Source organism: Ictalurus punctatus, chromosome 7 (assembly GCF_001660625.3).
Source record: "Ictalurus punctatus breed USDA103 chromosome 7, Coco_2.0, whole genome shotgun sequence".
Lineage (NCBI taxonomy): Eukaryota > Metazoa > Chordata > Actinopteri > Siluriformes > Ictaluridae > Ictalurus > Ictalurus punctatus.
The window spans coordinates 8208686-8225714 of NC_030422.2; the positions used below are offsets into that span (position 1 = coordinate 8208686).

A 17029-nucleotide genomic window follows, 5' to 3' on the forward strand; every position below is an offset into this window, starting at 1 on the left:
TAACTATGAGGCTTTCCAATATTTTCCTAAGGAGATACTTTAATATTATTCAATCGCCAAGTGTTTCGTTTAGAAACTCAGTCTCTCAGATATTTGCAACGCCTTTGATATCTAAACTTCATCCCTCTAGGGAACTTTTGAGACCGAGATTTTGATTGGATGGTAATGTTTGCATATTTTGTAAAGGGAGGAATGTTTTGGAGGAAGGTGGAATTGACTTCATTTGTCCTTTCTTTAAAGCATAAGAAGGTCAAGAGACTTGTTTCACAAGACCCCTTTGTTTTGAAGTCCCCAGCTATCTTTCTTTCTTTCTCTTTCATTTCATTTTCTTCTTTCCCTGAAATTCTATTCTTTTTTGTAGTTGTTTTTTGACCTTACTAATTTTTTTAAACATGAAATCCTGAATCTTGTAACATTTGTTAGCTGTAATGGCGGAAGTAGACATTAGGTGGCAGTACAGTCTCGCAGAGCTAATTTCAGCCCAAGAAGAAGTGGGCGGAATGGGAGACACACAGTTACCATGGCGAGTATGTCTTTCTTTTTAATTTTTTTGTGTCCTAATATAATTTTGTTTATGTTTACGTTGCTCAACTTGCTTGTCTTATCTACTTTAGGTTATCGCTCTCGTTCACTTGCACTTAACGCGTAGTTAGCTTGTGCGAGGACTGCGCGCTATCATGTCTCTGCGTGTGTGCGTGCTACGTAAATATACGCGTTGACGGAGACGTTAATGCAAAACCTAAATCACATTAACCACACTGAGCGGCTATAAAGCCCACATACTATCCAGTCACAGAGATATATACATATACGTTGTGTATATAAATTTTTATGTATGTATGTATTTTTATTAAATAGTAGATAACTGACTTAACAGAAAGCCTACTAAGAGTAATTATGTTGCATAAACATCACATCACACATTAGAGCATCCCTGAAAGGAATGTTCAGGTAGACAAAATGGAGGCACGCCTCCAAGAAGTACCTGATAACTCTACAGTATATCTAGGGCCACTTCCTATACCTCAGGGTCGAGGTAAGCGGTTTATACAAGGATTAAGGTCGAGATAGAAATAAGTTTTGGGATTCTCATGCCACGTTTCAGTTGTTCAAGGCTTTCAAGTGTAAATCCAACCAAGGCATGTGGCATCCCTGCTGAAAAAAACCCCAGAACAATAGAAACCCTCACAGAAATTCTTCTGGTTACCATTACAAACCACCAGCTGTTAAAACCATTACTATTATTGGTCCTTAATGGTAACCACTAGACCAACATGGCACCAATAGAAAGCAACAAATGACCTGTAGAGACCCACAGGGACCATTACAGTTTCCATTAAAAACAATACAGTTCCCATTAAAACCATTACAAATTCTCTTAGGGTTTCTATGGGTGTTTTTTCAGCAGGGATAGCAGTGCTACACAGTATACCCATGATTAGGAAGGAGAAGCTCCTTGATTTGATCAGTCCTGTAGTCATGGAACAGGCCTTTGCAGATTCTTTGTTACTTAATGAATTTATGTTGCCATTCAGACATCGCACATCAAACAGTAGAGATGTAACTATACACCTTGATCATAGTTCAGTTCGATTCATGATACTGGATTCCCGATTCAGTTTGATTCTCAGAATATTTTCAACAAAATTTTGAATGAAGAACCATTATGATTAAAAAGACTCCTGAATTCTGAGTTGTAAAGAAGGCAAAACTCATGATTTCTGAATCAAAAACAGTGCAATAAACTGCACTTTTGGCTGTATAAAATAACCAAATAATTTGTAAAAGATAAATAAATAAAAACCAATATCGTAAGCAAAATGCACTTTACCATATCTTAAAAATAAACAAATAAATTGACCCTCTAGAACTTGATTGAATAAATAAAGTATTTGACCCAGGAGAAATGAAAGATTAAAACATAATGAGCTCTGTAGCAGCGCCTGCGATGGCATTTTAAGCGGAAGTAGAGCTCCAAAGTTGGCTAAAATGCCAGACTTCTGTTATAGCAGGAATCTAGTAACACCCTAGTAACCAGCTCAGATAGCATAGCAATGACCTAGTAACCAACTTGAATATGCTAGCAATCATCTAGCAACCAAATGACTTATCATAGTAACCAACTGAGTTAGCATAATACCCACTTGGTAACACCCTAGCAACCAGCTGGGATAGCATAGCGACCACCTGACAACAACCACCGTAGCAAGTTCATGTAATGTCATAACTACTACCTCGCAGGACCCTAGCAACCAGCTGTGTTAGCATAGCCACCACCTATCAACACCCTTCCAACCAACTTGAATATCCTAGCAACCAACTAGATTAGGATAGCAACCACATGCAATATTGTAACAACCACTTAGCAACACCTTAGCAACCACCTGTAATATCGCAACGATACCCTAGAATCCAACACACTAGCAACCAAGTGGAATGCCAATCTTTGTACATGGTTGAATGTTTTTAACATTTTTAACTATTACACTTTCAACTTTAGCCTTTTAACCTTTACATGCTTAACTCTTAAACATTTTAAAGTCAAAGACAAGCAAACACTTTTTAATATCATTTAACTCTTTTAGCATGATGTTGGCTTGACACAGCCCATTAAAGTTCATCCATGAACTCTAGCCTTCATGAAAACTGCAGTGAAGATAAACTGAATTAGCATCCAGCAGTAGTGTTTTACATTAATACATTCATCGCTCTCTCTAGACTGATTAAGCAACAATTTAATCATTTCTATTGATCAGAATTTTCAGCATTTTTTTTTTTTTTTTTTGCAGTTAAGAAGTGGTTCATCGTCTTCCAGTCACTGCTTCACCATTGCTAATCTCTGCATGTTTTTCATCTTAGCCACCACGGGGATGTGATGTCTACTGGACCGAATTCAAACACTGTAAGAGTTTACTCAACCGTTTCCATCACTACTACACGTACGGGACGTCACCCGTCTGCCTCCAGTGGAAAGACGACTATGAAGCATGCAGAGAGTGGGAGACGAACAGGAGTCCACATGCCAAGGTTAGTGTCTGTTATAAAGCATCGCATGATCGCTGCAGTGTTCCTGAAGCCTTTCAGTGCTAGTTTTTTTTCTTTCAGGAGAGTCTTCAGAAAAGTGAGAGAAATCGGATGTCTGAACAGAAGAATTTCCCTCCATTTTGGGAGATGAGACAAAAACCACCAGCTGACTGGCATTTGCCTCTTAATGATGACAAATTAAAAGATTCTTGAAGGCACAAAAAACAGCATTAAGCATATTGAATGTTTCTTCTACTTCTTCTTTTTTTTTTTTTAAATTCAGTTTGCCATTGTTTCTCTGGGTAGCATCTAACATCCAAGACCTATTCTGTTGACCCATGTGCTTCACTGTGTTTCTGAATTTTTTCAAAATCAGTACTTGTATGTTGTTCATTAATTCTGTATAAATACAGTCACACAGATGCTTCAGGTATTTTCAGAGGTAACTGAGTGTCAGCTAGTTAGAATGGTTTAAACAGTTCAATTTTATTTGAGATGATAGTGATCTTACACCGAAAGTGTAAAGTTGAATGCATGCGTGACTTTATTTCTTAAATAAAGACCTTATTGAAAATGTACATCAATCTGAATTCATTCAAGTCAGTACAGTTTGGTGAAGTAATCTTAAAAAAAAAAAAATCAACAACTGGTGAGGTGAAGCAGCCTCACAAGAATTGTTACAATTCTTTACTTCCTTACATCGTACTCTTTATCCATTTTTAGTTACGTTTAATGTTGTGGATTACCTGCCGAGACAGTTTAGTTCCTGTTATCATTTACATTGTTGCAGATATAAAAGTTACCTCACAAGTCTTTCTTTTTTCCCCCTCTATATTGAAATTAATAAGACAAACTGGGAAAAAAACAAAACAGGTTGTCATCATTGTGGAGAAAACAGGAAGTGCTCTGAAATATTTTCTTTGTGAAAAGACATTTCTTTTTAAAGATCCGTTTATTACTAAGTGGCATATCTGCCATACAAGAACATGTAAGTGAGTTTTATAGAAATGATAAAGTAGAAGGACACTTTCTGACCAATCAGATTCAAGAATTCAACAATGTCGTGGTATAATACAGTAAAATGTCATTGTAACAGATTTCTAGCTATTGCTGGGTTGTTTTTATTATTATTATTATTATTATTATTATTATTATTATTATTATTATTATTATCATCCTCTCCAAAACCATGAAGAGACAGAGAGAGAGAGAGAGCACGCGTGAGCTCAGGTTCAAATTTACAGTCTATTCTGCCCTCTGCTGTTGGTTTGGTTGAACTAAACACTGAAAAATCAAACAAACCCTGTACATTCATACGGTGCTTAAAAATCGAATCATTGTAAGTTTGATATCATTGTAACAACCTCGATTCCAGTTCCTTCAACTTAGTCTGTTACTAGAGTAAGAAAACATTTTTTTTCTCACTCATGGCCTCCTCCAAATCACAGAGCTTGATGTGAGTGCCTTTCCCTGCCAGTCCAAACCCAGCATATACAGGTTCTGTAAACTTGGCCTGGGCCTTATGGATGAGACTCATATCATCTGAGACATTGTAAAACTCCATTATACCTTTTCCATGATCCAGATACACTCCTATTCTAGAGCAACGCTTGTTATGTTTAACAGATATATGCGTATTATTATGCCAGAATTCAAAGGAAGTGTAATAACAGCGTAAGCCCCAGGAACAAGGGTTTCTGCCAAAGAGAGGACCCCTTTTTCCTTTCCTGAAGATTCCAATGTAGGACACAGCCATGCACACCCAGTTGCTGCCTCCATACTCCACCTCCCAGTACTGTGGGGTGCCTTGAAGACCCTCGTTGCAAAGGATTTGTGCTCTGGAGTCAAATCTGTCCGGATGGTCAGTGTAATCCTGTGCCAGATGCATGGCAGTCACTTCCCTGTTCTCTTTGGACAAGCGGAGAGACACATGTGCTGTGTCAGGGTTCAGCGTGAGCTTGGAAGCATCTAGGTTAGGAAGCATCACAGACATTGTGAAGAACCATCAGTAGGACATCCAGAAACAGATGTAGAATAGTATAAAGTATTACAACTGCAATGTTAAACTCATGGTAAACTCACGCTGCAATAAATCGTTCCGCATTTTCAAACCAGGCGATGCCAGAATTTCTGCTGTCTTTACTGCTCAAAGAAAGAATGGTCCTGATAAGCATCATGCTGCTGGTAACAATGATGAATTTGAGATCTTTTTTAAAGTATTCTTTACTAACCATGTTCAGAGATGTTAGAAAAGCACAAATTGCAAAGATGTGTCATCTTCTTTATAAGGTCCGAGACCGCTTCAGTGGTGAGATGAAAAGAGGAGTATGGATGGACGAAGAGGACAGGGGAAGATGAGGATGAAGACAGTGCTGTAGTGGACAAAATACCCTGTGGTACACAGAATCAGAAAATACTCTTGTTGTGGACTGGGAGAAGTCTTCACCTAGTCAAATTTAGAAAAAATGTTTTACTGTATATACAGTATAAGCATTTAGACAGTGACATAATTTCTGTAATTTTGCCTCTGTTCACCACCACCACAATGGATTTGAAATGAAGCAGTCAAGATGTGATTGAAGTGTAGACTTGCAACTAATCTCACAGGCCAATTTGTATAAAAAAAAAAAGAGTTATGTAAATAATGATGTTAGTTTCTCTGATTACTTTTGAGCCTGTGAAAATGGAGGGACTCTGCAAAAATGGCTGTCATTCCTAAACACTTAATGCAACATTTTTGTTAAACCCCTTGAATTAAAGCTGAACGTCTTCACTTAAATCACATCTTGATTGCTTCATTTCAAATCCATTATGGTGGTGAACAGAAGCAAAATAACAAAAATTGTGCCACTGTCCAAATACTTATGGACCAGCCTGTAAAGTTAAAGCAATAAAGAATAACAAATAACCTTTACAACCATTTTTTTTAGTTCACATTCTTTCCCATTGCCTTTCTGATATATATATATATATATATATATATATATATATATATATATATATATATATATATATATATATATATATATTTTATTTTTTTTGTAGGCTCCATTACCTTATAATTTTTATTCAACATTTACAATGAATCAAAGAATCACGCCCACCCTCATGTGTTTAAAGCATGTGTGAAAAGAGCTTCAGAGATTTTACATTTCATTGATAATGTTTTCCAGACTTCAGGCACATCCGATGGGTTTTCCCACTGACACAGCTCACCTAGTGGTATAATCCTCCGTTTTGTGGTTTATTTATGCAATTACAATTGCACTTAACATCAATTAGCTACTCTTTGTTGAAATTTTTTGGCATTTTGTTTTATTTAGGCAGCCTACCTTTAGAAAATGGACACCATTATCTGCTTGAGAGAGCCGCTCTAGGCGTTGTAGTTCAAAATCTCTCCTCTTCAGTTCACTGATATCTGATGGCAGTTGCTCCAAAAGTTCCTTGGCCTTCTTCATGGCAGCTTCCTCCTGAGTCAAGATCATCTCCTTCACTTCACACTGTCTCATCTCAATCCAATGGATCAGCTCTGTAAAGCTCTTGTCATTCTCCTCCACTGCCTGCCTTGCTGATGTCTTTTTAGAAATATGGAAGCAAAATACGATTCAGAATCTGATTCAAAATGCTACTGCTTCATGAATGAATGCAGAAATTTAATAAACCTTGAAAGCCTCGACTGCTTGTTTTAATTCTTGAATTTCACTCTCTCTGGTTTTAATCCTGTCAGTAATCTCCCTCTGTGTGGTTCCAAGCTTAAACTGAAAAACAGACCGGTAAAATAAAACAAGATACACTTGCAGCTGAGATCATGCCCACAAATTATGATATGATTTCAAAAATGATACCTACTTTCATTTCCGCCACCTCATAGTCAATCGAGACGATGTCATGAGCTCTGTGTTTATTTGTAATGCACAGATGGCAGATGCATTGTTGATCTGTGCGACAGAAAACCTCCATGAGTTTGTCATGCTCAGGACAGACACACTCGTTGAGTCTTCCCATGGCCAGCACCAGTTTGTGTCTCTTCGCATTCGCATGCAGAGTGTTGTGGATGTCCAAATGGTTTTCGCAGTATGAAGACAAACAATGTAAACAGGACTGCTCTGCTTTACGTTTCCTTCCTGTGCACACATCACACTCTACATCTGAGGGTGCAGTAGAGCTGAGATCTGAAGACATGTCTGTTTCTTTTTCCATACTGGAGATTAAAAAAGGAGATATTGATAGCACCAAAACAAGGCTGGAACTGGTTAGTTTCGTTTCTCTTGAAAGTATGACTTTGGTGTTGCCGAGAGAAGTCCAAATATTGTCTGTAGAGGAGGGTGTGGATTTGGAGGGTTTAAGCCTCTGACTCAGAGGACTAATATTCACTTAACCACAGCATGAGCACAACATTCTGCACACATTGAGTTGTTTCCCTACATGGTTTCACATTTATTAATCTTCGCATAAACTAATCTCACAGGCCAATTTGTATAGAAAAAGAGTTATGTAAAGTTAAGGTTAGGCCATGTTCCGGTTTGTGGTAATAACAACTTCACTCTATGGAGAAGTTTCTGTTCCAGATCGATAAGCAATCATACTGGGGAGAAAAGGAGGAAAATATAATAATCAAACCCTATTGCTTTTCATTATTGATATACAGAAAATGTTTCACACTAAAACGCATGTTTCACTGCTTTTGTTTTATACATATATATATATATATATATATATATATATATATATATATATATATATATATATATATATATATATATAACACACACACACACACACACACACACACACACACACACACACACATATATATATATATATATATATATATATATATATATATATATATATATATATATATGTGTGTGTGTGTGTGTGTATGTGTGTATAAATTTTAGTTATTAATTTTAATCAATTTTAGTTAATGTAACAGATAATGATAGTTGAACTAACACTTGTTAATGCAATCCTATTTTAATATTGAGCACATTAAAGTTGAAATGCCTTGTTTGTTCACCAAGACAATTAATTATTTTTATTTTATTTTTATTTTTTTTAGGGCAACGAGTTTCTATAAATTCCATAAAGTTCACTCAACTTGTATGGGCTTACAGTCCATTTGTTTACATTTTACTACATAAAACTACATAACTACATAAAAAAGGAAGCTACATAAATAATTTTTCAGGCCACTGGAAACATGCCTCATCTTTATTGAATCATCAAAAGCTTTTTACAGGCATTGTGGAGAAATGGCCAGGAAGCACTCTGTATAAAATTCAGTGCTTTGTCACTGCATTGTCTCTAATTAAGGCGCTGTCTCTTATTGTCTCCTTTTCATGGACTTTACAAGGATGAGATTATGAATTAATAAATAGTGTCATAATTATTTATTTATTATTACCCTATGGCATTGCATTGTTTTCATTTTCAGGGTGTTTACAGTCTAAAACATGACATGAATTTCAGGCTAATATACACTCTCTGGTCAGTTTAATAGGAATACCTGCACTCCTGCTCATTGATGTAATTATGTAGTCAGAAAAAAAGGAGCAGAAGTGAGGTGTATATCATAAATCATGCAGATACAGGTCAAGAGCTTCAGTTAATGTCCACATGGCACATTAGATATGATAGTGGTGACATATGGTAGTGGTGTGAGTGTGGTGCTCGTTAATGTGCTAAATGGTAAAACATGTAATACTTAATTGTATATAAAATATTTAATGACTCTAAATGGGCGCTTACATTAGCTGGCTAAAGAACTGGTTCATATGGAAACATAACAGGTGAAGAGATTGTTCAAGAATTGTAGGACATTACATCATACAAAATGAAATGAGATTCCACAGACACTTGGTGATCAGCTACATGCAGTTTTCAACTTTGATTAGCGGGTTTTATCCAGTTTCAGTAACTGATTTTAACGTCTTCCGATTTGTGAATGGTGAGTTATGGCTACATACTGTCCTGAATAGCACTAGGACTATAGGATGGAGGGAAAAAACCCCAAACAAGAAGCTATAAATGTTTATGCTCTCTCGGCCGTCAGAACAAACACAGCCAGGATCTTTTCTCTTGTGATTTCTGTTATAAATTTAATTTCATGGTTTAGTATCTTATGCCTATGTGAATTAATAACATGAGGTGATAGAAAGTGATAAAACTGCTAATATAATGTCTACAATATGATGCTAGCCACCACAACTGTGCTGTAATGCAGTATGAAATAATAATAATAATAATAAATTGAATGCTAATATTGTTCTCATTTAATTTCTAATGTAAATCCTTGTTAATTACTTTTTGTACTTCTTTATAGTCTGTTTGGTATTTTTTGTTAGAATTTTGTTTGTAAGCAAAACTACATATTATCCTAAAAGTAAAAATGTTTCTTGATATTTTTGCCACCGCTAAATAAAGTGTCTGGTAAACTTTAGGTCAAATCTTTAAAACCCAACGCTTCACTTCTGTCTTTTTCTCTCCTGATGTATTACAAATTATATCACATTATATTCTTTCTTCAGTTTCAAGCATATTCCTGCCACTTGCTCCCTGCTACTAACCCCTCATCCCACCCCATCATGCCATCCCACGTCTACCCCTCATCCCACCCTGTCATACCACTCATCGTCTACCCCTCATCCCACCCCGTCATACTACCTAACGTCTACCCCTCATCCCACCCTGTCATACTACCTAACATCTACCCCTCATCACACCCCATCATACTACCTAACATCTACAAACTTTTAGTAGTTTGTAAAGCATTTATTAAAATATTTTCAATACTTGATTAGCTTAAGTCATTTCCAGACTTTTCCAGTTATCTGTGGAAACCTTTTGTTTCTAATACTTTACCTTTTTTAATATTATGCTAGGGCTCTGCATCTGTTCACCAGCAGTATCCAATGACCATACCTGCTGGATTTTACCCTCATGACAGCCTCCAGCGCGGTAAGGAGCATTTAAACTGTTTCTTTTTCTCCAGATTATTTAGACTGAAGGTGGTAGAGTGGTGCAGTGAGCATCACAGTTTCAGGATCCGGGGTTCAATCCTGACCTCGGATCACTCCCCTTTTAAAATTTCACATGTTCTCTCAGTGTCTATGGGTTCTCCAGAATGAACAGATTAGGTAAACATAGGGCTGTAATATTTCTGATTTGGGACATGCCCTGATGCCAACTGATTGCATGTTGGTCTGTTTTCTTTTTTCAGCTGCAGTGAATTATCCTGCTCCACAGCTTCCTCAGGAAGCCCTGCCACTTCTGTCAAAAAGGGAGCGTAAACTGGTAATAAATCAAATGCAGTACTGTAAAAGAAACAGTTTAAAGTCCTCATAATGTTGTCTTCACATATTTACTCCAGGAGCTTCACACTACTGACTGTCTTGTGACCACATGATGACATTGAGAGCTTAGAACTATAACATCAACATTCTTGTCAGGTTACAAAATGCATGTTGATATGTTCATGTAAAATATGTAAATATTTATACTTAATTTTAATTTCCCTACAGATTATAATTCAGTACCCTGATTGTCACGAGTCGAGGTCGAGCCAGAAGCAGGTGCAGATAATGACTTTTATTGAAGCAACGTATTAAGAAACAAAGACACTAAGACAACTTGACAAAACACTGTGGCATGAAACAAAGCACTGAGACATAAACAAAATGAATCTAAGACTACTTGGCATAATACTGTGGCAAAACTAAACTAAACATAAACTAACAAGATCAAGAAACATGGAACACAGCGGTCTAAGACAACGAAAGACAAGCACATAGTGCAGACCAGGACTATATATACACGAGTGCTCATTAACCAAAACGTGAATCAGGTGCAGGTGGTCATGTGACAACTAGAGCAGTGCAGTGGCTGATGGGAAGTGGAGTCCAGAGTTTCTTGATACGTGACACTGATGAAGGTCACTTACGAGTTCTTGTTGGGAGGAAAGGCCACGTCTCACCTGACACCACCTACAGTAAGATTAGTGCTCATGCTTTTATACAGTACACACACTTACACATACTGCACATGTAAACATGTTATTTCCTGTCACTTATACATGAGATTTTTTTTGCCATCTGTATGCAAATTTAAAAAGTTTACAAGTAAAATTTATCTCTACAAAAGAGCTGGCCAGCAAACAAATTTTCACTAATCCTGACAATTCATATTTTTATGAAAATATGTATCCCTTTGTCCACGTGAACCGAAATGAATATAATAGTAATAGAGTAATAATAATAATAATAATAATAATAATAATAATAATAATAATGATGATAATGATAATAATAATAATAATAATAGTACAGAAATTCTTCTTTCTCCTTTTCTCTCTCAGTCTGAAGATGTTCTGGCTAGCGGAAGAAACATTCTTCTGGCTCCTGCTGCTGAAACAAGATTATCAGATTCAAGATTATCAGATTATCAAATTTGGACATTTTCACTTAGGGCTGTACTCACTTTTTTTTGCCAGCGGTTTAGACATTAATGGCTGTGTGTTGAGTTATTTTTAGGGGACAGCAAATTTACACTGTTACACAAGCTGTACACTCACTACTTTACATTGTAGCAAAGTGTCATTTCTTCAGTGTTGTCACATGAAAAGATATAATCAAATATTTACAAAAATGTGAGGGGTGTACTCACTTTTGTGAGATACTGTATATATATATATATATATATATATATATATATATATATATATATATATATATATATATATACACACACACACACACACACACATATATATATATACATATAGTCACGTCTCAAGACGTAACGCAGATGGGGATGGATGCAATTGCAGTTTTACAGTTTAATTGAAGAGAGACACAGGCAGGTAAATCCAAAACGTAATCCAGAAACATGCAAAGGTCAGGCGATCGGCAATCAGACATAAACTCGGCAAGGCAGGAATCAATGTCGTGGTCACGGAAAACAAGGTCGAGAAACAAAAAAGAAACATAAACTATGACTAAGAACTGGGAGCGGAAAAACCAGCGTGAACTAAACAGACTAATCTAACATGGAACATAATCACACTATCGTCTGGAATCTAAACTAATCTAACCTACTATAATGTTCGGCGCCGTGTGCTGGGAGGCGAGCGGTATATATACTGACACCAATCTAGACACACGTGAAATAACAGTCAATGACGGAACAGGGAGGAGACATAACAGAAACAAAACAGAAAGCACGTGTCCAATGTCCACAATGTCCCGATTGTCAACAAACCAAAAGCAGGTGCTCGCACACCTTGCTCATGCACGCGCGCCCACATGCTCTCCAGCGCGTTGCTTAAAGGGAAACCGTATATATACCGTTTATATATATATAAACAAAATCTAATATCTGAACACTTCTACTGAACACAAATGCTGTGAAACCCACACATGCTATGTAGAGTAACCCTAATCTGCTTTTCTCTTTCAGTTTGCCCTTCTGTCACACCTGCCCATGAAGAAAAGCAATAAGAAAAACAAGAAGAAATAAACATTTCAAATGAATAAATACCACAACAATGGTCTAGGTCTTTATTATAATAAACAATAATTGTTGGTGTAAATGAGGTGTAAAAGGTGCTGCGCTGTAAACCTTGTTAAATCATCAGTCATAAAATTCCACCTTAATAAATATTAAATTTCTTAGAAATTAAAAAGAAACTAACTAATTAGCATCATTAATTACAGCCCCAATTCCATGAAAGTTGGGACAGTATGGAAAATGGAAAAATAAAGAGTCATTTGAAAATTCAATTCACCCTGTACTATATTGAAAACACATTAGTAACACATTATTTGATGTTTTACTTTATGATTTTAATTTATTTTTGAAAATATACCCTCATTTCAAATCTGATGCTTGCAACACACTCCAAAAAGTTGGGACAGTTGCCTGTTTACCGCTGTGTAACATGACCTTTTCATTTAATAACACTTATTAAGCATTTGGGCACTGAAGACACCAGTTGGTTAAGTTTAGCAAGCGGAATTTTCCCCCATTCATCCATTATGCATTTCTTCAGTTGTGCAACTGTATGAGGCCTTCATTTCCTTATTGTGAACTTCACAATGCGCCATACATTCTCAATTGGAGACAGGTCAGGACTGCAGGGCAGGCCATGCTAGCACCCCCACCATCTGCTTATGCAACCATGCTCTTGTAATCCGGACAGAATGTGGTTTGGTGTTCTGGATGGCAGCGTATGTTGCTCCAAAATGTGTACATATCTTTCTGCATTAATGATGCAAATATTTACTGATTAACAACAAACCCAATAAACCATGTTAAAATTATATAAATATCATAAATGCTCATAATGCAAATTATGAGCATTTTATGAATGTGTGGGGATTTTTTTTCTGAAGCTTTACTATACCAACAGTAGAGGGCAGAACAGTTGCATAGTTCAGGAGAGGATAAAAAAACACTCCATTAATAGATAGGAATGTGTTCCAATGACATTGTGAAACTGTATAATGACATATTATTGTATTATACCACAATGCTGTTGAATTCTTGAATCTGATTGGTCAGAGCATTCTCATACGTTATCGCTTCTATATAACTAATTTATAGGTTGCTATATGTTAGATAATAATAATTAATTTAAAAATTAATAATAATTTTTAAATGTTATTTCACAAAGAAAAAAAAGGAAGAAGTCTCCAGTGTCAATAAGTTTTCTACAGTGTAGTAGAAATGTTTAGGTTTCTATATGATGGTGACATGCTCTGTTCTTGTTGTTTTCAAGAGAGAAAAAAGAGAAGCTGGTGAGGAAACTACTATTTATAGCTGATATAACATAAGGGATAACAGTATCTAACTTGTCTTGGTGGACATTCTTCAACATGAATATAGCAAAAAAAAAAAGAGTAAAAAAAAAAGCATGATGTGCCTTTATTTCATAAATCAGTCATTGTAATAATTGGCAAATTGCTGAGAGGCTACTTCACCCTACCCTCTTGATTATTTTCCTATCACAGCATGATACAGAGCCTTTCTTTCCTAATTTATTGTCCAGATTGCATTTATAAATACTTCTTTTAATCACAGTTTACTTCTTTCTCACAATTGCACATCCCTGTTCTCTCCACTTTAGCCGTTGTTATAATCTATTCTCCTTTTTCAAAGCCTTCCACTGGGAACAGCTCTTTGCAGGAATAACACACGTCTATGCAACACAGACTCAAAGGTCTCTGTCACAACTACACACATTCACACTTTCAATGAGTGGCACCAGAGACCCTAGAGGGCAGATGTGAGGGAGGACATTGCTACACAAATACTTTAAAGCTGCCTAGGGGTATGAAGATAATAATAATAATAATAATAATAATAATAATAATAATAATAATAATAAACAATACATACTGCTTAAAAGGAGCAAACAAGGTGCATGAAACAAACAAGAACAGAGAATTAACAAGCTGATGATCAAATGGCAGCAGTATAAAAATGTGAAATGCTGTACATAATGTGTAGATAATCTGTAACATACTCTGCAATGAATTATGTGCTCTTTGTCCAGAGCACGTGCATTACATGCAGTTAGTGTAAGTAGCCAATGGACACCAGCAGTCAATTAGTGTTGTCAATCTGACATAACTCATATGAAACAATGCTCTTGGGAAGATGCTGTAATTACGTAAATGTTGCTTAATTACAAACTAGCCTCAGAAAAAGAAACAAACAAACATGCAAGCAAACTAAAAGTGTGCTATAGGGAATATGGTGTGAAATATTACAATTTTGTTACCAAAGCTGAGTGGAATCTGAAACATCCAGCAAAGTTTAAATGAAAAAAACAAGACATAAATAAAAAAAAAAAGAAGAAGGTGGGGAAAAAAGAAAATTAATGTTTTTGCTGATCAGAATGATCAGATTGTTCGGATATGGTCCGAATATAACAATGAGCCCACTTGATTGACATCCCTCTCACACAAGTGCAGCTATACTATATTGGGAACACATACAGTAGGCCTACCACTGTGGCCCATTCACTATTCCCTTCAAACGGCATTGTGGGCATTATTTACCCAATACATGGGAATTTCACATGCTTTTCCATGAGTCATCCACTATTCAAGCATCTTCTGAACAATGTCTATTTTAATTCCACAACATTCATTCAACCCTGTTCCCTGAACACATTCACCCCAGTGAAATATATAGAATGTTCCACGAGTCACATGTGCCACTGGAATTTGCATCATACGAATTTCCTGCAGATTGTGGAAAGAAGAAAAGTAAAAAATTATTTTTCTTTAGTTTTAATGATATTGTGATATTGATTGATGAGGCCATATTAAAAGTACAACCCTGTTATCTGAGATGCATGAAGGCATTTGGTGAATGGTTGAACGCATGCTTTCTAAGATTCAATGTTGAAAATGGTTATTTCTTTAAAATAAAGTTGATTTTTTTTAAGATACAAGGATAAAAATGGCACTGCAAACCCTATATTAGGACCAGAAATGAAACCAATAAACCAAGACAATGAAATCTGAGAAACTCTGGTGAAGTAAATTGGAAAGTCGTTAATTGTTCATGCATACTGTTGACCCCCAAAACCAACTTTAACATATTTTAGCAACCACAGTCCAGAGTCCCTTGGACTTCAAGCTTACTTCAGTTAAAAGACACATCAGTTAAAAAACTGTCAGCACTTTGCTTTAATCCAAGGATTTTTAAAGTTCATAACAGGTCATTTGGATGTGTCAAGCATTTAATTGCAGATGTGCTAAACACTGTGTGTAATATGCTCACATAGCAACAAATCTATTCTGCAGCTGAGGGCTGAAGTGGGATATATATATATATATATATATATATATATATATATATACACACACACACACACACACACACACACACACACACACACACACACACACACACACACACATATATATATATATATATATATATATATATATATATATATATATATATATATATACACCAAAATATACAAATCTATCTAGGAATAGCTTGACTATAGGCTAGTCAAAGTGCAGAGGTTAGTCTATAAAATATACACCTTGGTCTAGCTATAACTATTAGCATGTGATGACTGGGCATAATATCTAGTAAGCATTACACTCTGTGCAATCATATGACACAATTATCGCATGAATCCACAGTCTGGGCTAGAAAGAAATCAGCCCCAGTCTTGCTTCTTCATACCATTCTGTGTATTTTTATCGTACTGATTTGTGGTGCTGTTGTGCTTGTGTTCAAAATAATCCACCTCAAGACATTGAACAGCCAATTATCTGAGGTGGATGCCAAAAACAAAACCTTACATTGATATCTTAAATAAATAAATAAATAAATAAATAAATAAATAAATAAAAACAAAGCCTTGGAGCTACTAGTAGCTACTACTTCAAAATAACTAAACAATACCAATACAAATTTGAACTGACCCTCACTGTAATATAATGAGTTGCAAAACTACAATAGAGAATTAACAGTTAAAAACAGTAACATTTTTATTTTGTTACAGAAAAGTGTTTTTTGTTGTTGTTGTTTTTTGCTATGTTTATTCATGAGCCACTGACTTTCAGAAATGTTTTGCTAAATAAATGTGGCGACTACTTCGCTTTTAGCTTCTTAGTTAGTCTTCAAAACAAGTTATATATAGAAAAAGCCCAACTATTTAACTCTAGCTGGAATACTTTCCTAGCTAGAATAAACAGTAGCTACTAAATAAAATAAACCAAACTAAAGAGGAGTAAGGACATTAGGACTCGCTTTACTGATTCGACACTTCTGAATGAGTCCGTTTGTGAGATTTGGATTCATTTGACTCAGCACTCGGGGGTAAAAATAGCATGCAACTGTAGCTTTTATTTGGCGCTGTTGTGATATCCTTTAAGGGTACATTTTTGTTCCTTTAATGTGTATCTTTGACCTAGAATCCTTAAAATGAGTTAAATGGCCGTAAAGCTTCCAAGGAAAACTACTTTCCCCTGAG

At 35.8% G+C, this 17029-nt stretch overlaps 2 protein-coding genes across 2 annotated transcripts; one reads left to right on the plus strand and one right to left on the minus strand.

Annotated features, from left to right (window-relative positions):
- The first annotated feature begins 381 nt into the window (after positions 1-381).
- On the plus strand, positions 382-3602 carry c7h22orf39 (chromosome 7 C22orf39 homolog). The gene is made up of 3 exons (XM_017471095.3): positions 382-527; positions 2860-3027; positions 3106-3602. The coding sequence occupies exons 1-3, from the start codon at positions 429-431 to the stop codon at positions 3235-3237; spliced, it is 399 nt and encodes a 132-aa protein (XP_017326584.2). The 5' UTR covers positions 382-428; the 3' UTR covers positions 3238-3602.
- Positions 3603-4139: 537 nt separating this feature from the next.
- LOC108267123 (tripartite motif-containing protein 16) lies at positions 4140-7329 on the minus strand. The gene is made up of 6 exons (XM_017471094.3): positions 6874-7329; positions 6687-6782; positions 6357-6599; positions 5256-5415; positions 5107-5166; positions 4140-4992 (listed from the first exon to the last, which is right to left on the minus strand). Exons 1-6 carry the CDS (start codon positions 7222-7224, stop codon positions 4421-4423), a joined length of 1482 nt encoding a protein of 493 aa, XP_017326583.1. The 5' UTR covers positions 7225-7329; the 3' UTR covers positions 4140-4420.
- Positions 7330-17029: the final 9700 nt, after the last annotated feature.

Bases quoted from the DNA above. Each gene is read 5' to 3' on its own strand.
- c7h22orf39 (XM_017471095.3), top strand. From the start codon at position 429: ATGGCGGAAGTAGACATTAGGTGGCAGTACAGTCTCGCAGAGCTAATT. The intron at 528-2,859 runs GTATGTCTTTCT...TTTTCATCTTAG, and splicing joins ACACACAGTTACCATGGCGA to CCACCACGGGGATGTGATGT. The intron at 3,028-3,105 runs GTTAGTGTCTGT...TTTTTCTTTCAG, and splicing joins ACAGGAGTCCACATGCCAAG to GAGAGTCTTCAGAAAAGTGA.
- LOC108267123 (XM_017471094.3), bottom strand. From the start codon at position 7,224: ATGGAAAAAGAAACAGACATGTCTTCAGATCTCAGCTCTACTGCACCC. The intron at 6,600-6,686 runs GTTTATTAAATT...ATTTCTAAAAAG, and splicing joins AAGCAGTCGAGGCTTTCAAG to ACATCAGCAAGGCAGGCAGT. The intron at 4,993-5,106 runs GTGAGTTTACCA...TTCCTAACCTAG, and splicing joins GCGGAACGATTTATTGCAGC to ATGCTTCCAAGCTCACGCTG.